This window comes from Accipiter gentilis, chromosome 7 (genome assembly GCF_929443795.1).
Source record: "Accipiter gentilis chromosome 7, bAccGen1.1, whole genome shotgun sequence".
Taxonomy (NCBI): Eukaryota; Metazoa; Chordata; class Aves; order Accipitriformes; family Accipitridae; genus Astur; species Astur gentilis.
The window spans coordinates 26,533,203-26,548,433 of NC_064886.1; the positions used below are offsets into that span (position 1 = coordinate 26,533,203).

At 39.8% G+C, this 15,231-nt stretch overlaps 2 protein-coding genes across 7 annotated transcripts in view; one reads left to right on the forward strand and one right to left on the reverse strand.

The window, feature by feature from the left end:
- The window catches only part of AKTIP (AKT interacting protein), a 23,917-nt gene extending 17,467 nt beyond the window's left edge, over positions 1-6,450 (forward strand). For 2 of the 4 annotated variants that reach the window (XR_007506800.1, XR_007506801.1), the window contains 3 exons: positions 1-3,950; positions 4,289-4,332; positions 6,407-6,450. The gene's annotated coding sequence lies outside the window, so the exon portion shown is untranslated. The remainder of the gene's footprint in view (positions 3,951-4,288; positions 4,333-6,406) is intronic. The other 2 variants (XR_007506802.1, XR_007506803.1) reach the window with 2 other exon arrangements.
- Positions 4,177-15,231, reverse strand: part of RBL2 (RB transcriptional corepressor like 2) — a 26,142-nt gene continuing 15,087 nt past the window's right edge. For all 3 annotated transcript variants that reach the window (XM_049806741.1, XM_049806743.1, XM_049806742.1), the window contains 13 exons: positions 14,759-14,868; positions 13,783-13,886; positions 13,287-13,424; positions 12,621-12,785; positions 12,030-12,141; positions 11,094-11,366; positions 10,316-10,590; positions 9,571-9,747; positions 9,340-9,411; positions 8,816-8,933; positions 7,500-7,702; positions 6,896-7,060; positions 4,177-6,137 (listed from right to left, as the gene is read on the reverse strand). In XM_049806741.1, the coding sequence (XP_049662698.1) occupies positions 5,967-6,137; positions 6,896-7,060; positions 7,500-7,702; positions 8,816-8,933; positions 9,340-9,411; positions 9,571-9,747; positions 10,316-10,590; positions 11,094-11,366; positions 12,030-12,141; positions 12,621-12,785; positions 13,287-13,424; positions 13,783-13,886; positions 14,759-14,868 (2,083 nt within the window). In that variant the 3' untranslated portion in view covers positions 4,177-5,966. The remainder of the gene's footprint in view (positions 6,138-6,895; positions 7,061-7,499; positions 7,703-8,815; positions 8,934-9,339; positions 9,412-9,570; positions 9,748-10,315; positions 10,591-11,093; positions 11,367-12,029; positions 12,142-12,620; positions 12,786-13,286; positions 13,425-13,782; positions 13,887-14,758; positions 14,869-15,231) is intronic.

The window sequence follows — 15,231 nt, forward strand, 5'->3', positions numbered from 1 at the left end:
TATAGAAAAGAAGGAAAAACCTGTGGATCTTGGAAGAAAGCAAGCGATTCCCTCTGCTGTTCCTGTTGTCAGTTGTGTGATGACATGCGCAGAAAGACTTTCTGTCCTTCCCTCTCTTCTGTACCCACCATGGGAAAGCAAAAGGAAGCGCAAACCTTCTGGAGCAGTTGCTTAGTGCCACAGCTGTTTCTTGAAAAGCTAGTGAGTAACAGTGTTAGAGAGTGCGAGAGTGTGTGTGCATGTACATGCGTACATGTGGTTTTCCTCCTGTGCGAGCAAAAGGAACGAGTAACTGGGCAAATAACGCTTCTTTGCTCCAGTGCTGATTCGGTGATCTTTAGGAAACTACTGTCAGTGTAACATAGGGGGTTGAAACCTAATTTTTCAGTCTTTCAAAGCAAAGAATGTCATTCCTACTGTATATTGCCAGCCACAGAAGCTGTCTGGCCCACCCCCGTCAGTGAGAGGGAAATCCTGTGGGCCAGGGGGCTGCAAGTGCCCACTCTGGGATGCAGTGCGTTGCCTGAGATAGCATGGTTAAGTGTGTGCTGGCAGCACCTGTGGCACCTCCGGGGCCAGTGTGGCTGTGTGCAGCTCCATGAGCCCCACACAGCTCTCCAGAGAGCTCCTGGCTTCATCTCCCGGCATGGATGTGGTCGTTTCTCCCTGGGATCTTTGCGGAAGAGGTTGAAGACCATGTCCAGCCCCCATGGAAAAGGGTGAGTGATCTTGCTGCTGATCCCCTCCTTGGGGAGGGAGGGAGGGAGGGAGGGAGGGAGGAAGGTGGTAGTGGGGGAGTTGGTGTCTTGCTCAGCCTGCCTCCTCTTGTACCAGAAAGAAAGCTTGTAGCTAGTGCAGGACAGGGCTGTAACAGCGGCTACAGTGTGGAACTTCAGTTGTTTTCTGCCTCGACTACTTCTGAAATACTCGGTAGAAGCAAGGGCGGCTGAATGCCATCTTGTAGAAGCCAAGGCCTCGAGTGCTTGGGCACAAAGGCCAGGGTTGAAGGGAACTGTCCAAAGACGCTTTTGTTCTCAAGAGTGTGCTTAGGTTCTTGGGGATGTTTTGCCTTTTTTTTTTTTTTTTCATGCTTGCAGCTTCGCAGACCTGAAGGCAGTGCGTGTGGGGAATGGCCTTTCTCTGCGTAGCTTGGGCAGGAGTTCAGGTGTTTTCTCACTCTGGTTTAGACCCCTCCAATGCTTTTCGATATCTTTCTTAATATCTCTTATTTAATGCTGTGCCTTGTAATTTGTGTTGTTAGGAAGGGTATGTGCAGGAAGTAGCTCACATCCAGCTTGCACCTTCCCCAGCGCTTTTATGCCCATGGAAAAGGGGGTAGCTGTGTGGCACAACACATGGAGGAACGTTTGCAGCAGCCACAGCCAATGTCTCGTGCTTAAATCAAACTATTTCTGGGAGTGTGGGGTGGCTGACAACTGCTTGATAGCTAGCTTAATACTTGGAAGATGTTTCTTTTGTTGCTCTCTTACCTTTTTCTTGGTTCTTATGCAGCTGACTTGCTACTTAAAAAAAAAAATAAAAATCCTTTTTAGTGTTTCTGGCTGTTATTTGCATTCTAGGGAACAGATTTCTGATAATCCTAAATATGCATTTGTTCAATTTCATTCCATTCTCTATATCATGTGCCACTGGTTGTTAACCTTTCTAACGAATATATGGTTTTAGTCCAGCATGACCCTGCTGTTGAGCAGCCCTTTTCTGCTAAGGAAGTCGCTAGAATAGGGTACAGCATAGTTGAAGTGAGCTTTAACACAGTGTTGGACTTGTAAAAACTTGTGAGAAAAGCAGCCAGCTTCCTTCTAACCCGGTACAAAGGAAAAAGAGATGGCTCTGTGTCACTTACCTCAGTCAGCTTTCTCTTCTGTGTGGCATTATATGCCCCTGTTAGCCTGTGTATTTCAGGCATCTGGCAGGTTATGAGGAATTGCAAGTGCCTTGGAATTGTCAAATGCCTGTTTGAATTCATGATAGAAAACAGCAAGGGAGGACCTGAACTGAAAGCTGAGCTTGTATTGCCTGGAAAGTGGTGCCACGTTTTTTTCAAGGAAAGCATGTGGGAAAAGTTTTTGAAGGCTAGTGCTGGCCTAGTGTGCAGCTACTAAAATACTGTGAACATTAATTCTGTTGCCTCTGTTATTTCTCTCACACTTTTCTTGGGAAGGCTGAAATTGAAACGCTGCTTCAGATTTAGCATTAGAAAAGTTAAGTTAAAGGACTCTTAGTGCAACGCAGAAGATGGGCCATGCTGTACCAGCTGGGCAGGGAGGCAGAACTATGAGTGTTAAGCTGGAATGTGATAGTGCCTTTTTTTTTTTCTTTTAGATTACTCGGAAGCCTTTGTAATAAATCACTGACTTGCAAATTTCCTAAGCCACTTAGGTGAAGGACCTGCGTAGAAGTTTAATCCCTTCTAATTTGGGGATGCTCTCTCGTCTCAGCTGCAGCAGGGTAAATGCAGGACTTGATTCCTACTGCTGTACAAAGCCAAAAAGGGACCCTGTCCCCACACCTATTGATGACGCGGAGTGGGGGCAGAGTTCAATAGGGAGCAAATCCTGGTGAGTGTTACCTAATCTCAGTTCAGAGGTATGGCGGCTGCTGCTGTTGTTTTATTTGTCCGATTGTTGCTGGGGTTTAGAAAACACCACAGTTAGTAAAAACAATGACAAGGAAAAATGATAGAATGAAGTAGAAATGATGGTTATTTGAGTAAATTTTCTTTACCTTTGAGCTGTTACAGACCGCTGTAGGTGTGGTGAGTAGGGTGGATTGCTCTAAGCTAAATCCATGCTAATAGCAGTTTCCTGAAAAGAAAATACTTTTTTTTTATTTAAAGAATGTGGATTTTTGTTTAGTTTAGAATGGATAATCTGAAACTTTTTTTTTATTAGATTGAGAAAGGGGAGAAAACACGTAACTATATCTTTCTGTAATTGGATTTGCGTGTTAAAAGCAGCTGTTCCAGGAACAAGGTACGTGAATGAGTACTGAAACAATACCATTGAAATCAAATCCTTTTCTCCTGATTATAGTCATCTTTCCTAGTACAAGTATATCATTTAATGAAAAAGTAAATTTAAGTTGACTATCATCATTGCAATTCTCAACTCTGTAAAAAATATTTCTGAAAGAAAAATAGAAGTTATGCCAGCAGTCTTAAACAGTTAAGTTTGTAGTTCCTTTCCAAGCAAATTATTCTGTTCTAAGTCTTGAAATAAATATTCTGAAGCTACTTGAGAATTTTTTTTTTTTAAATAGTTTTTAGATACTAGGTTTTTTTGTTTGTTTGTTTTCTTTGGAACACCTCTGTTGAAGTAGCTTTTCTAGCACTTGTTTCAAAACATAAACTACAAATTGTACCTCTTATTATTTACAACTGAGGGTTCCTAAACAATTTGGTTTCAGAAAGGGATAGGAACAACAGAAGCTGTTGAAGCTTAGTGCCAGGGCCACTAGGTAAAAATACAGGGGAAAACCGGCACATACTTAGCTGTAAAAACACAGTAGTTGGCTGCCAGTGGCCAAAACAGTTCTTAACAACTTAACTAAGAATTCTTAGTTAGTTCCCTAACTTAGTTCAAACACGAGTACATAGCCTAGTATGTATGAAAATAATTCTGCTTTCATTGGATTAAAATGTGCAATCTTGTATTAAAGCTCCTGCAAGGCAGACAGACCAGCTTGCTTTTGTTCTAGGCTCCTCTGCTGCTGCACAGCCCTGCCAGCCTGCCGCCTCGGCGAGGAGGAGCCGCACCACGAGCCCCTGGCTGTGCTTGGAGAGACGCCCTAGCAAAGGCAGTCCTTGGCGCTGACCCTCTGCGGGCTCCGCGGTGCCACGTTCTGGCAGAGCAACAGGAGGAAACGCGTTTAGAACAAACACGATGACTAAACGGGGGCAAGAGTAAAGCCTTGCCCTTGTTGTGTGACTAGTAAGTGCGATTTTCTTTCTTTTTTTTTTTTTTTTTAAACAATTAATTGCAATGTTTGACTGCAGTTCTTGCAATCTCAAGTATATCATGTGCCTTGTGGACCTCAGCTCTGTGATCACTTTGGTACTTTCCTTTTGCACTAAGCAATCAAAGCTAGTGTTTGAGAGCCATAGACTATTCTTAGCTTTGCACATAAGATGCTTTTTTCACACAAGAACATAAAAACTGAGTTTATAAATTCTTTATTGAAAAATACACTTGCAATATTTTCATACAAAGTAACATAAATGGTACAGAGTAACAAGAATTGTCTGACAATTTCATAAATATTTTTACAGAAACATCTACACAATTTCTTGACTTCAGCCTTTTTGTTAGGCAGGTAAGAATGAAAGATGCTTTAATTTTAATTCCACTGTAAATTCAATTAAAGTAAGTCCTAAATTTTCCTATTATTCAGAGGAGCAGGAATGACTGAAAACATGAAGCTTTTAACTTCTGCTTCCTTATAAAAACCTTTACAATCTGAGTGCGCTACATTTTGCATTAACAACAACGCTGTCCCCAGTTATACAAAGGGTAAATTGGTATACTGTACCAGTTGTTAGTATGCTTAATGCTTTCCTAATAAGTCTGGTATTTTGGAACTATTTTAAATAAAAACAACTAGTAAGTCTAATATATGCACCATTTTCTTATCCTGTTAGTAGGGGAGAAATTTCTCCCAGGCAGCCTGATTTAGTCTGTTAAAAAAAACCCAAACAACAACCAACGCCCCCCCCCCCCCCCCCCCCCCCCCCCCCCCCCCCCCAAACCAAACAAAAAAGCAAAGTATATGTTTTAAGAGATGGACACCACTGTCCTTCTACTCAGTAAGCAAGGTGGCCAGTTCCTGACTCTCAGGAAAAGCAATCTGAAGAAACATGACAAGCATATAAAATTCCTTGGAAAAAAGCAAACATCCCTAGCTTCCTGCATTCATTTACTGCATATACATCAAGTTAAAATGAATTCTTAATGCCATTTGCTGAAGAGGGGAGCTACGGGATGTCAGCTTGAAAATAAATTACAAAAATCAAATTGCTTCAACACAGAAAGACATCTGAAGTTGGCCTTTGAAAAAAATATTCACATTTAGAAAGTGCCATTGCAAATATACAGCAAAACTACTCTTCCTTAAAAATGACGCTTCACAGCCCTATCAAAAGTGCCACCTTTTGAACATGAGTTCACTTTAAAACATTGCACAGCTAAAAACAATGCATAAACAAAATTATCTATCTTTGTACAACAAGGTGCCCAAACATTAAAGCAAAACAATGTGATGGTTTTCAAGGGCACAGGCAACATCCTGAATATGGAAAGAATCCATCCAGACAGCTTCCTTCAGGGCCGAAAAAGATTATTTCCAACTTCTCTTTCCAAGCAGAACTGGACTTTGCTAGAACAGTACTTGTAAGTCATTGGTTTTGTGGAGGTCATTACTGTACAAACCAAGACACTGTTGAATATGGTTATCTCAGTGCAGTGCTCCCATGTCTGATGCATGTATAACTTCCTAGTCCAAAGATGAAAATGGGGAGGCACTGATACAAACAGCATGAGTGGACAGGTTAGAGCAAACGGATTTAAATACCTGGTGCGCAGTAGAAAGCTGTGTTAGGGATGCATGCTCCAAGCAACAGAAAGCGCTTCAGCTGCTTGCCGAAGCCAAAGCCTGGAGATGGATCGCTTGCCTTATGGTTAGCTTAACTACGGGGTGAGGCTGGGTCGCAGGGTTGGCAGCGTCTCCTCGCTGCCGTGAGCGTTGTGGGAGACTCTCCTCCTGCCCCTTCCTGACAAGTACAAAGGCTCAGCGCAGTCTGGCAGGAGACAGGTCACGATCAGGGTGGCGAGGTGGGAAGAGGACAGCATGGCTGAAGACACTTGCAAAGTCTTGGTGACTCCATGTGATGGGCTAAGCAGCCTGGCCTGGCGGAGCAGCAGCGAGGGAAGATCTGTGCTGAAACACCGGACTCAGTGAGACCCTCTGTCATTTGCTACATCTTGTAGTCGTCTTAACAGAGCGGTGTGGTTCTCCTGACAGATTCGCTTAGCTGGTGCTTCAGTACCGTCTTCTAAGAGAATGCCTCTCTTCTTTGTTGGAGTTTCTCCAGTTCTAACCATGCTGTTAATTTCCTTTAGCCTCTGGAGGGGGGTGGGGGGAAAAAGTAGAATTATCTCTCATTATTGTGACTACCAAAATATAAAGTGAACTTTTGTTAATTGCATTACAATGGGGTTACGTGTGCTTTATTTGTGGAGATCTGTACTGTACCTTTTTAATCGCCATACTGGTCTTTCCATTACTAGAGTATGCTAGAGTCTTACTCAAACTCAAGCAAGCTGCTTGTTTCAATGCGTGTAGAGCTGAAAGCCCTTCCATCCATAGTTAGGACTCTTACCTTACACCATAGGTGCAACAATCCCTATCTAGAATGAAGATGCTTCTCAGGGAAGATTTCTACTTCATTCTTGGTGACCAGAGAGGACAGGATTCAGCCTGTTCACCTGGTAAGTCCTTTCATGTTAAGGCCATTTGGAGGATTTTTCCCCGCTAGGTAGAGAAGAGTTTGTGATTGTACTTAATGTTCTCTTTCAGCAGTGTCCGACCCATATAACCCATCTGTTCCCTGAAGCAAAGGGTACCATTGCCGCGCCTCCCGCGTCTGTCAGGCGTGTTGGTACAAAGAGTAACTTCTTTTAAAAGTACACAAGTAGCTTGGACACCTAATTGCTTTACAACTTCTTAGATACCTGAACAGACAGTTGGAAGAGCATTAGGTGAGAAGGTACATGTTATATGAACAGAAAGATGTGTTGCACAATCTCCTGTAATTTCACTACCAAAAAGAAAAGGTAGAATTAAGGATTTGTAAAAGCAAATTAAACCCTTTTTGACTCACCTTTGATGGGCTGCTGCTGAAATAATAGAATATTTTCTCTCGAGGAGAGAGAGTAGGCTCGTTTTTGTGTGGTGAGATGTACACTGGGTGATTCTGGGACAGCTGTATTCTGCGAGGGGAGCCAATCCTTACAAATGGGTAGGGCGAGAGGGGAGGAGAATCGGTCTGCTCAAAAGAAAATGAAAATAACCCAATAATTGGTACCTGATCTCAGGCGTTACTACAGTAAGGCTTTTGTGAGTTGGTCACCATAAACACAGTTTAGGGTTTTTTTAGTGGTACATTAGTGGTAATGTCACACTATATGTATTTAGAACAGATGCAAGTTTTGTCATGTTATTAGGCCAGATGAGTATTTTTTTATCTTACTTTTCTAAGGCTGGCAGATGACATTGCTCAGTGCTGTGTCTCTCATACTGGAGGAAACATCATACAGGCATTAAAAGTATTTAGTATTTTAGCTGCGAAGTATGTCCTTGAGGTGAAATTACTGTCATAAAAAACGTAATCCCTTGAATTTGCTTACAGTGAGGTTAGCTAAGAGTACTGCATATACAGTAAGAAAAAGATCTATTACTAATGAAGAGCACAGAATTTAACTTACTGCATTTGAAGTATACTTCAGGGCAAATTCTTTAATCTGCTCGATATACATGTTGTTGTAGAATTGTATAAGGTCCCCTCGCTCTTCCTCCTCAGTGTCACTGTTGGCACCCGTCAGTCGGGTTGGAGTAGGGGGAGCGCTGTTGGGATGTGGTACGGGCAGGGTGCTGCTGGATCGCATTACTGGACTGGAGTCTCTGCTAGCTGTAAAGACAAGAGCAATCTCTCCTTTATTCAGCCACAACCGTTTAATGCACTTCAAATACTTTAATCCCAGACGCTCAGCTGCATACAAAAACTGCGTTCCAGACTTTTAAATTGCAGTATAGTGACCATGAACCTGGTGTCAGTATCAGCGATGCTAATTTTGTTCCCTTGGCATCTTCCCTTACAAAAAAGCAGTGTGTTGTTAAAGACCAGCAAACTGCCAAGTATGTGCACAGAAACACATTTGATTTCCAACTTAATACTGGATAAACTGCAAGTGGCTTTTCTGTATAAGCTGAATTTCATCATAATGCAAGCAGAGCTTAAACTCCATTTTGCAGGCATTTGTGCTATGCTTTTAAGAGTAGCTCTTTCTTGTCGCCAGCTGGCACAATTTCAAATAAGGAACAGTAGTCTTTTTCAGCTAGTAGTAGAAATATTTGGCTTGGTAATACTTTTTGTTACATATACAAAAATTATTTTTTTTCTTCCCCTCCCTGCCACCTCTGTGACAGAAAACATTAATACCTACAGTTTATACCATCATCTATTAAATATCTTGAGAACTGGTGGTAGGAACATACAGCATCACTTATTTGCTTTCCTTTACAAAAGTTAATTCAAGGAAAATGTGTTAGTTCAAGTATCAAGAAAAGAATCTTCAGAGATGTCAGATATGCTAAGATAGATGTTGCGGGTGGCTTTCTTCCTATCTCTGAAGACAGCCAGCTACTGCAAAAGAACCTGCTGCAGCTCCATGATTGTGTTGAGAGTAGCTGTGAACACGGGCTACCACTGATTTCCTTCCATTCTGCAAAGACATGTTCTTTGGTGTACAAACTGAAGTCAAAGAGTTCAGGCTGGCCATTGTGCTAAACTCTTCAGGTAAGTGCACATGGTGATAGATTCAAAACTGTCAAAGTGGGTGTAATATTAAGCTTGAGTTATAGCAACTCTTAAATGTTAAAAATATATTTTTAATTGTGGCCAAGTTTACCAAAGAAAGAATTGTTTGTGGTGGGGTGGGTGACACAAAACCTAACTCTTCCTTTATGCACACTGTTTTGGAAATGGAACTAAACCCAAACAGCTCAAGTTGGAATCACTCACTTCTTTCTTTGTTTCTCTCTTTACTTCTGTCTGTAGGTGAGTTCTGCTGGCTACTGCTGTCACTGCTGCCAGAGCGTCGTCGTCTCCTCCTGCCTTTTATCAGGACACTGCGATATACCTGCAGGGAAAAAGAGAAGCATAACGAAGGAAGGATGATTAGACATGCAGTTACATCATCAGGAAACAATAGTCTGCATGAGGTATCTGCTTGTTAGAAAGTGCATTGTGGTATCAAACTGCTTCTTACAGGGGAAAATACAGCCTCCTAAGAGGAGTATTATCCCATAGGCACTGCCTTCTTACGTTTTAAGTAAAGATATTCTCTATTTTAGTTATAGTTTATCATAAAAAAGCTTTCAGTAGCGCAGGATTTTGGATGCGACTGCTGTCTTCTGAGGAGAAGGGCTCACAGACTCCACTCATTTAATAACTAAATGTTACTGTAAAAAGCAATCCATTCCTAAAATAGAGCTAAGGCATTTAATAAATGGAATACCACATTGTTTAATACTACCTCTACTTACATGACTCTTGGCTTGAGGTTGTGTCCGATAACAGCGCATAATATTCTGAAATGATCTATCTTCCTTAGTAACCTAAGAGGACATGAACAGAAAAGTCAAATGTGGGTTTTTTTGTTTGTTTGCGTGTTGGTTGGTTGGTTTTGTGGGGTTTTTTGAGGAATTGCAGTCTCTGGAATATTTAGTCTTAAAGAAGTGTTTTGTTTGTTTGCTTTTTCTTTATTCACACTGTACCTTAGCCATTACATAGATGGCACACATCAGCAGCTGATCCAAATGTCTATCCATCATGATTTCAGGGCAGTGCACCAAGGAATACTCAAAACATGTCCAGATCTTCTTCCGCAGTTCATCAGATATATCGAGTTTGACACAGAGATCTCTCAGACGAACACTAGCTAAATGATACACCTGTTGAAATGGAGACTGTGCTTAGGGCCACAGCAATACTGCTTGCCCACCCTGTAGAACTTGTGCAAATGATAAGCCAAAAGAAGAATAACTAAATTTAACTTTTTTCTTACAAGACAAAGAGATTCTCAGTACTGGTATTGTTGCTAAGACGACAGTTTTTTGAAGCTTAAATTCTGAGTTGTCCTGACCACAGGAAGGGTACTGCATAGCCTGACAAGAAACCACTGGATTGAATAAACCAGAATGTCTGAAAGGTGATTTCTTCCTTTTAAAGAAAGAGCCTTAAAGAAAATGGACACCTTTAAGTACCTGCTGGCCAAGTACATAATCTGCTTCACAACTTGTGATGTGATAGCTGTGGTGATAGTCTACTCCTTTGCTAGTGAAAAGTTGCCTGCGTAAGAAAACTACTCTTCAAGTATGTGTATGAACAGAGAAAGGATAGAGATTAACTTTGAAATTGAATATTTGCTTAGTAGTGGTAGTAATAAGTACCTATTTTAAAAATAACTGAAGACTTACCAAAATACAAACTAAGCAAAGCACAAATTAGACTGAAAAGTACCTTTCTAAAGAAGAGTGAAAGTGAGCCCATCTTCCGAGGCCTGATGGACATGGCAGTGGTAAATTGCTGGGCTTGTCTTTGCTCTCCAGGAGAGATCTGCTGAACAGTTAACTGGCCTGGTAACTGCAACGTTGCCCCAGTCATCTGAGTGTTCAGGGTACCAGCAAGAGTCTGGGCACTGAGAGGCTGAATGGGACCAGAGACAGCTTGAGGCTGGGTACCTACATTTACTTGGACTGGGAAGAAAGTTATTCCTCCATTTTCATTGGCAATACCTGTAATTTAAGAGAAAGACTCTGAAATAAGAGCAGCATGATGGAGGGGAGGTTGTGTTTTGGTTCTTTTTTTTTTAAAGAATTCAGTAATCATGTTAGTAGTCGCTTATAACTGTAACTATGTGTTTAGTATATATGATATTGTTTTATCAAAATACTTTTGGACTTTTCATCATATGGAGAGAAGAAGATAATGAAATTGAACTAAGTTTTTCATACTAATGCAACTTTCATCCCATGCCAGTTCAGGAAGGAAGGCTTACTGAAATAACTAAATTTTATAAAATAGATGTTGGCAGTCGGAACATCCTTGTGCTGTACATGTTCAGTTTCTAAATTCTGCTCATCTGTTCAAACATTTTTTCCCAGTTATGAATCCTTAAACATACTTTTTCTCCACCAGTGTACTGTTCCCCGCCCCCCCCCCCCCCCCGGCCCCTTACTGTGTACTAATACTCTGACAGGAACAAGCCTCAATAATTCTTTAGTGGCTTTTCTCTCACCTTGTACTGGTATTGTCACAGTTTGCCCGTTGTTGGCTGTTACGGTGGCAGTTGCCACTGTAACCAGTGTCTGGCCAGGCACTGGAGTTACTGACATTGCTTCAGGATTCATGTTCTGCACAGGCACTGTATTTACCACGGGCTGCTGGGAAACTCTTACTGGAGTTCCACTGTCAGAGGTATTATCGTTATCAACAAACAGTCTTCTCCTTGTAGGATTGGCTGTAGGAGAACTGTATCTGTCATACAGGGTAGTTGGAGAGGATGAAAGGCCTGTGAATTAAAAACACACACACACACATATATATATTTAACTCTTTTCTTTAATCCCTTGTAACATAAATATGTGACAGAAGTCTAATGAGAACCAAACAATGTCATGCAAAGCTCTTTGGGAAGCATTTTTAAAAATTCCTTATGTCTACATTTGTGGCTTACAGATTGTTTTTAGAGGTGACGGTCTCAAATAATGCTATGTTTAGCTTAGAAAAATATTAAGGTATTATGTTTTATTTTTCCAGAGAAAAGGTTGAGACTTGACTTAACTAAATATATAGTGGAGCTTCTATTCTGGTATAACAATAAAGCAAACTATTCAAGTGCTACCTATTAGAACATAAGTACTGCACATGTATAGATATTATTTAACATATACATATGTACACATACATCTATGCTGTTCATATACATAACTTCCTGAAAACACCCTATCAAAATAGTATTTTGTTCACACTGAAATGATGAATGCATCCTTCCCATACATCTGACTTAACTATGTGAGTTGCAATAGAAATACCATTTACAAATGTGTGTGTTTGCAGTTAACTAACTATACATTGACATTAAAGCAGCTTCCTTGTTGTACACCACTTAGATTTAAAAATTAAAGCCATGGTCTAAGAAGTGTAAGTATGTTATGCTTAAAAAAAGTCTCACCTTTTCCTAATCCTCCAGTTTCAGCGCGAACCTCATTTATTCGTCTTGGTGTCAATGGTGAACCTACAACACTGTTCCCAGCAGATCTCTCAAAATACTGAGGTGGCATTACCTAAAATATTTATACTTTTATTAGAGCGTCTGTATCGCAGATTAACTACATAATGAATTTTTAAAAGCCTAACTAAAGCTTTGTAGTGATTGTACTACTCTAGAACACACAGTACTGGAATAATCTTTCTATGACTACAATTAAAAGTCTGTACTTTCCGTACCTCTTGACTAGAAATCTTTTCAAGTGTGACTGCTCCAAACCTTCCCTGCTTGTCCATTTTGCTCATTGTTCTGCTACACTGTGCAAATACTAGGGGAGAATCATCTCGGCTGCATGTCTCCATTTTGGATGTCTCTCTAGAGCTGTCCATGAACAGAGCAGAGCACACCACATCTACTGTTTTCTCTGCCCTGAGTAGCTTATAGGGTGAAACTGAAATTTGGACACGCACAGCCTCTCCTTCAGGGTATAACATCCACTCTCTACCATCCTGTCTGTGTAGGAAACCTATGTAAAACATACCAACAAGTGCTCACCTCTTCGCAACTAGGAACTTTGTTTTCATTATCTCTGATTCTGTCCCACAATATGGATTCCTGTTTCCATGCCATACTTTCCAAGATCTGTTCTTCAATATGATTAAGGTGTTTTACTACTTCCCGACAAAGGCCGTCCTCTGCTCTAATGAAAACCTCAATTACCTGCAAGGCAGATAGTTATGATCAACATAATGTACTTGTTTCATATATTTATTTCTTCTCACAGAAACATACAATTAGAATTTCTGATTTTCAAGGAAGATGAGACTATTAGAAGTATTAATGCTGCATTACAATGAGTCAATCATATGTTGTCTTGCAGTTTTAACAGAAGACAAGATATTTGTATCTTTCTAAACAAACATGTCAAACACTGTTGCTGAATAGCTACAACAATAGGTCATGATAAAACGATAATCCATTAGTTACTGTATAGATACTTGGATACTGCTCCTGTGTTAAACTGCTAACAGTATTTTGATTTTTAAATGCCCAAGACACCCCAGAATGACAGGTACCTGGGTAATATTTTTTCAATACAAAAAGGGGCAAAGCCGAGAATGAAGGTTAATGTGTAAGTTAACATCTGGGTAAGGAGATTAAATTATAAGTCAACAGAGTACTCATGAACTGATAAGCACTTCTAGCTATCAAACACTTTACCTTATAAAAATGATAAACTGGAATGTCAAATATTTCAGTGATGAAGGGGAAGTTTCCAGGTGGCTTATATGTAAAGGTAATTATCTCAAGGCAACACGCCAGCAGAGATCTATGAAACACATCTTGTTCCAGTATTGCCTGCAAGAGAGTTGCAAATTTTAATGCTCATTTACAGTGTAACTATAGAACAATAAAATGCTTTCTATTCTGCCTCAACAGCGAGATTATCAAGCTTATAAAAAGAGATGTTATTTTGTAAGAGACAGAACAGAATCCAAAATGAGCCATCTTTACTCATTAAAGATTTCATATAGCCTTGTGTTTGCAAATGCAAATGATTTCTTGTACACTTTTTCTTCCATTCACGTGTATTTTCACGCTACTTTTTAGAGATTTAGCCTCATTTTAAATAGGTGTCTGTTCTGCTCTACAACTGGTTTCCTTTGTTGTAGGCCCAACTTTAAAAAAGAGGTATAATTTGATTAGTTTTCCTTACAGATAAGTCAGTGTCTCCCAGTCTCCTCCTCTCTTGCTCAATGACTGACTCCAAGACCTTGTAGTATAGCACCTCAGCACGACGAAAATGCTTACTAGCAACATCTGCAGGAATTTTAAATAGAAACAATATGGTGAAATGCGATAAAAGAATTATATTCTTAAGCTATGATTTAGTAGCTTGTGTGGATTTTAGTGCTGCTATGGCTACAATACTTTCAGGACTAAGCCAGTTAGTTATGTTAAAGTTAACTGAGGAAACCCTCTCCTGTGCTGCGCTGACTTGTGAATGCAAAGCAGGATAACTTATTACTGAACCCAGATTTTGATGAAAACACCATATATTAAGAACAATTCTTAACATTGCTATAATACAATATACATATTTCAAGTTCAGAAAATACATTGAAAAGTACACCTATATGGATCCAACCTGCACTGGGCAACAGAAAACACTGATGCAACTATGCTGACAATAACAGAGGAAGGCCTTGTTAAGAAACAGCATCTTCTGTTTTCAGTGTGTCTTCATGCATTTCACAATTCATGACAACTTTGTAAATAATAATTTATACTGGCAGTATTTTAGTATCTGTATTAACGTATCATTGTTTGTAAGCCAAAATTGCCAAAGTTTAAAGACTACAATTAGTCAGATTTTTCATTACTATCACAAAAATCTATGCCATTGCTATTACTCTTATATCTGAGAGAAAAAGTGGTACCCTTAACAGTGCTTTTCGTTTCACTTCTGTAGAACAGAAAGTATCATCAAATTCCAGTGATTTAAGCTAAGGCTGATTATAAAATTGTATGCAAGGTTGAAATTTGCCATGTCTTAAGAATACAGGAAAAGGCAAAAGTAACGTAAGAGACACTTGTGCTAAAGCGTAACATGCAAGTAAAACTAAGTTACAAGAGATTAATATTTTTACAGGCATTTTCATTCTTCTCTGTGTAAGCAAAATGTTTCCCACCTTTGGAAAAATTACTGAATTCTCCTTCAGACTGCATGCTCTGGCAGTATACTTCATACATTTCTCTCACCCTGTTTGCAATAGATTGAGAAGGATCTCGGGAACATGCCCTGAAAATAAAAACTAAACATTTTCAACATACTATTCCTACTAAGACAAAAAAAGAAAAAAATCTACAACTATTTTTTAATATGATAAAAGCATGAAACTGTAAATATATTGCATAGCAATACAAACACGCCCATACGTGCCTAACTATATATGTACTGTAAAATGTCCAAAGCATATTACTATTATTGTTATTCTATACACTGTAGTAAATATGCGCATCTTTTCATGATCAGGGATAAATATTGAAACAGCATTTTCCACGTGATATAAAAATTGTTTTAAAATACATTGTGCCTAAAGCAACAGTTTATCTACATGGAGATTAAATTTTTTTTTGCATCTCCTACAGTATGGAATGATTT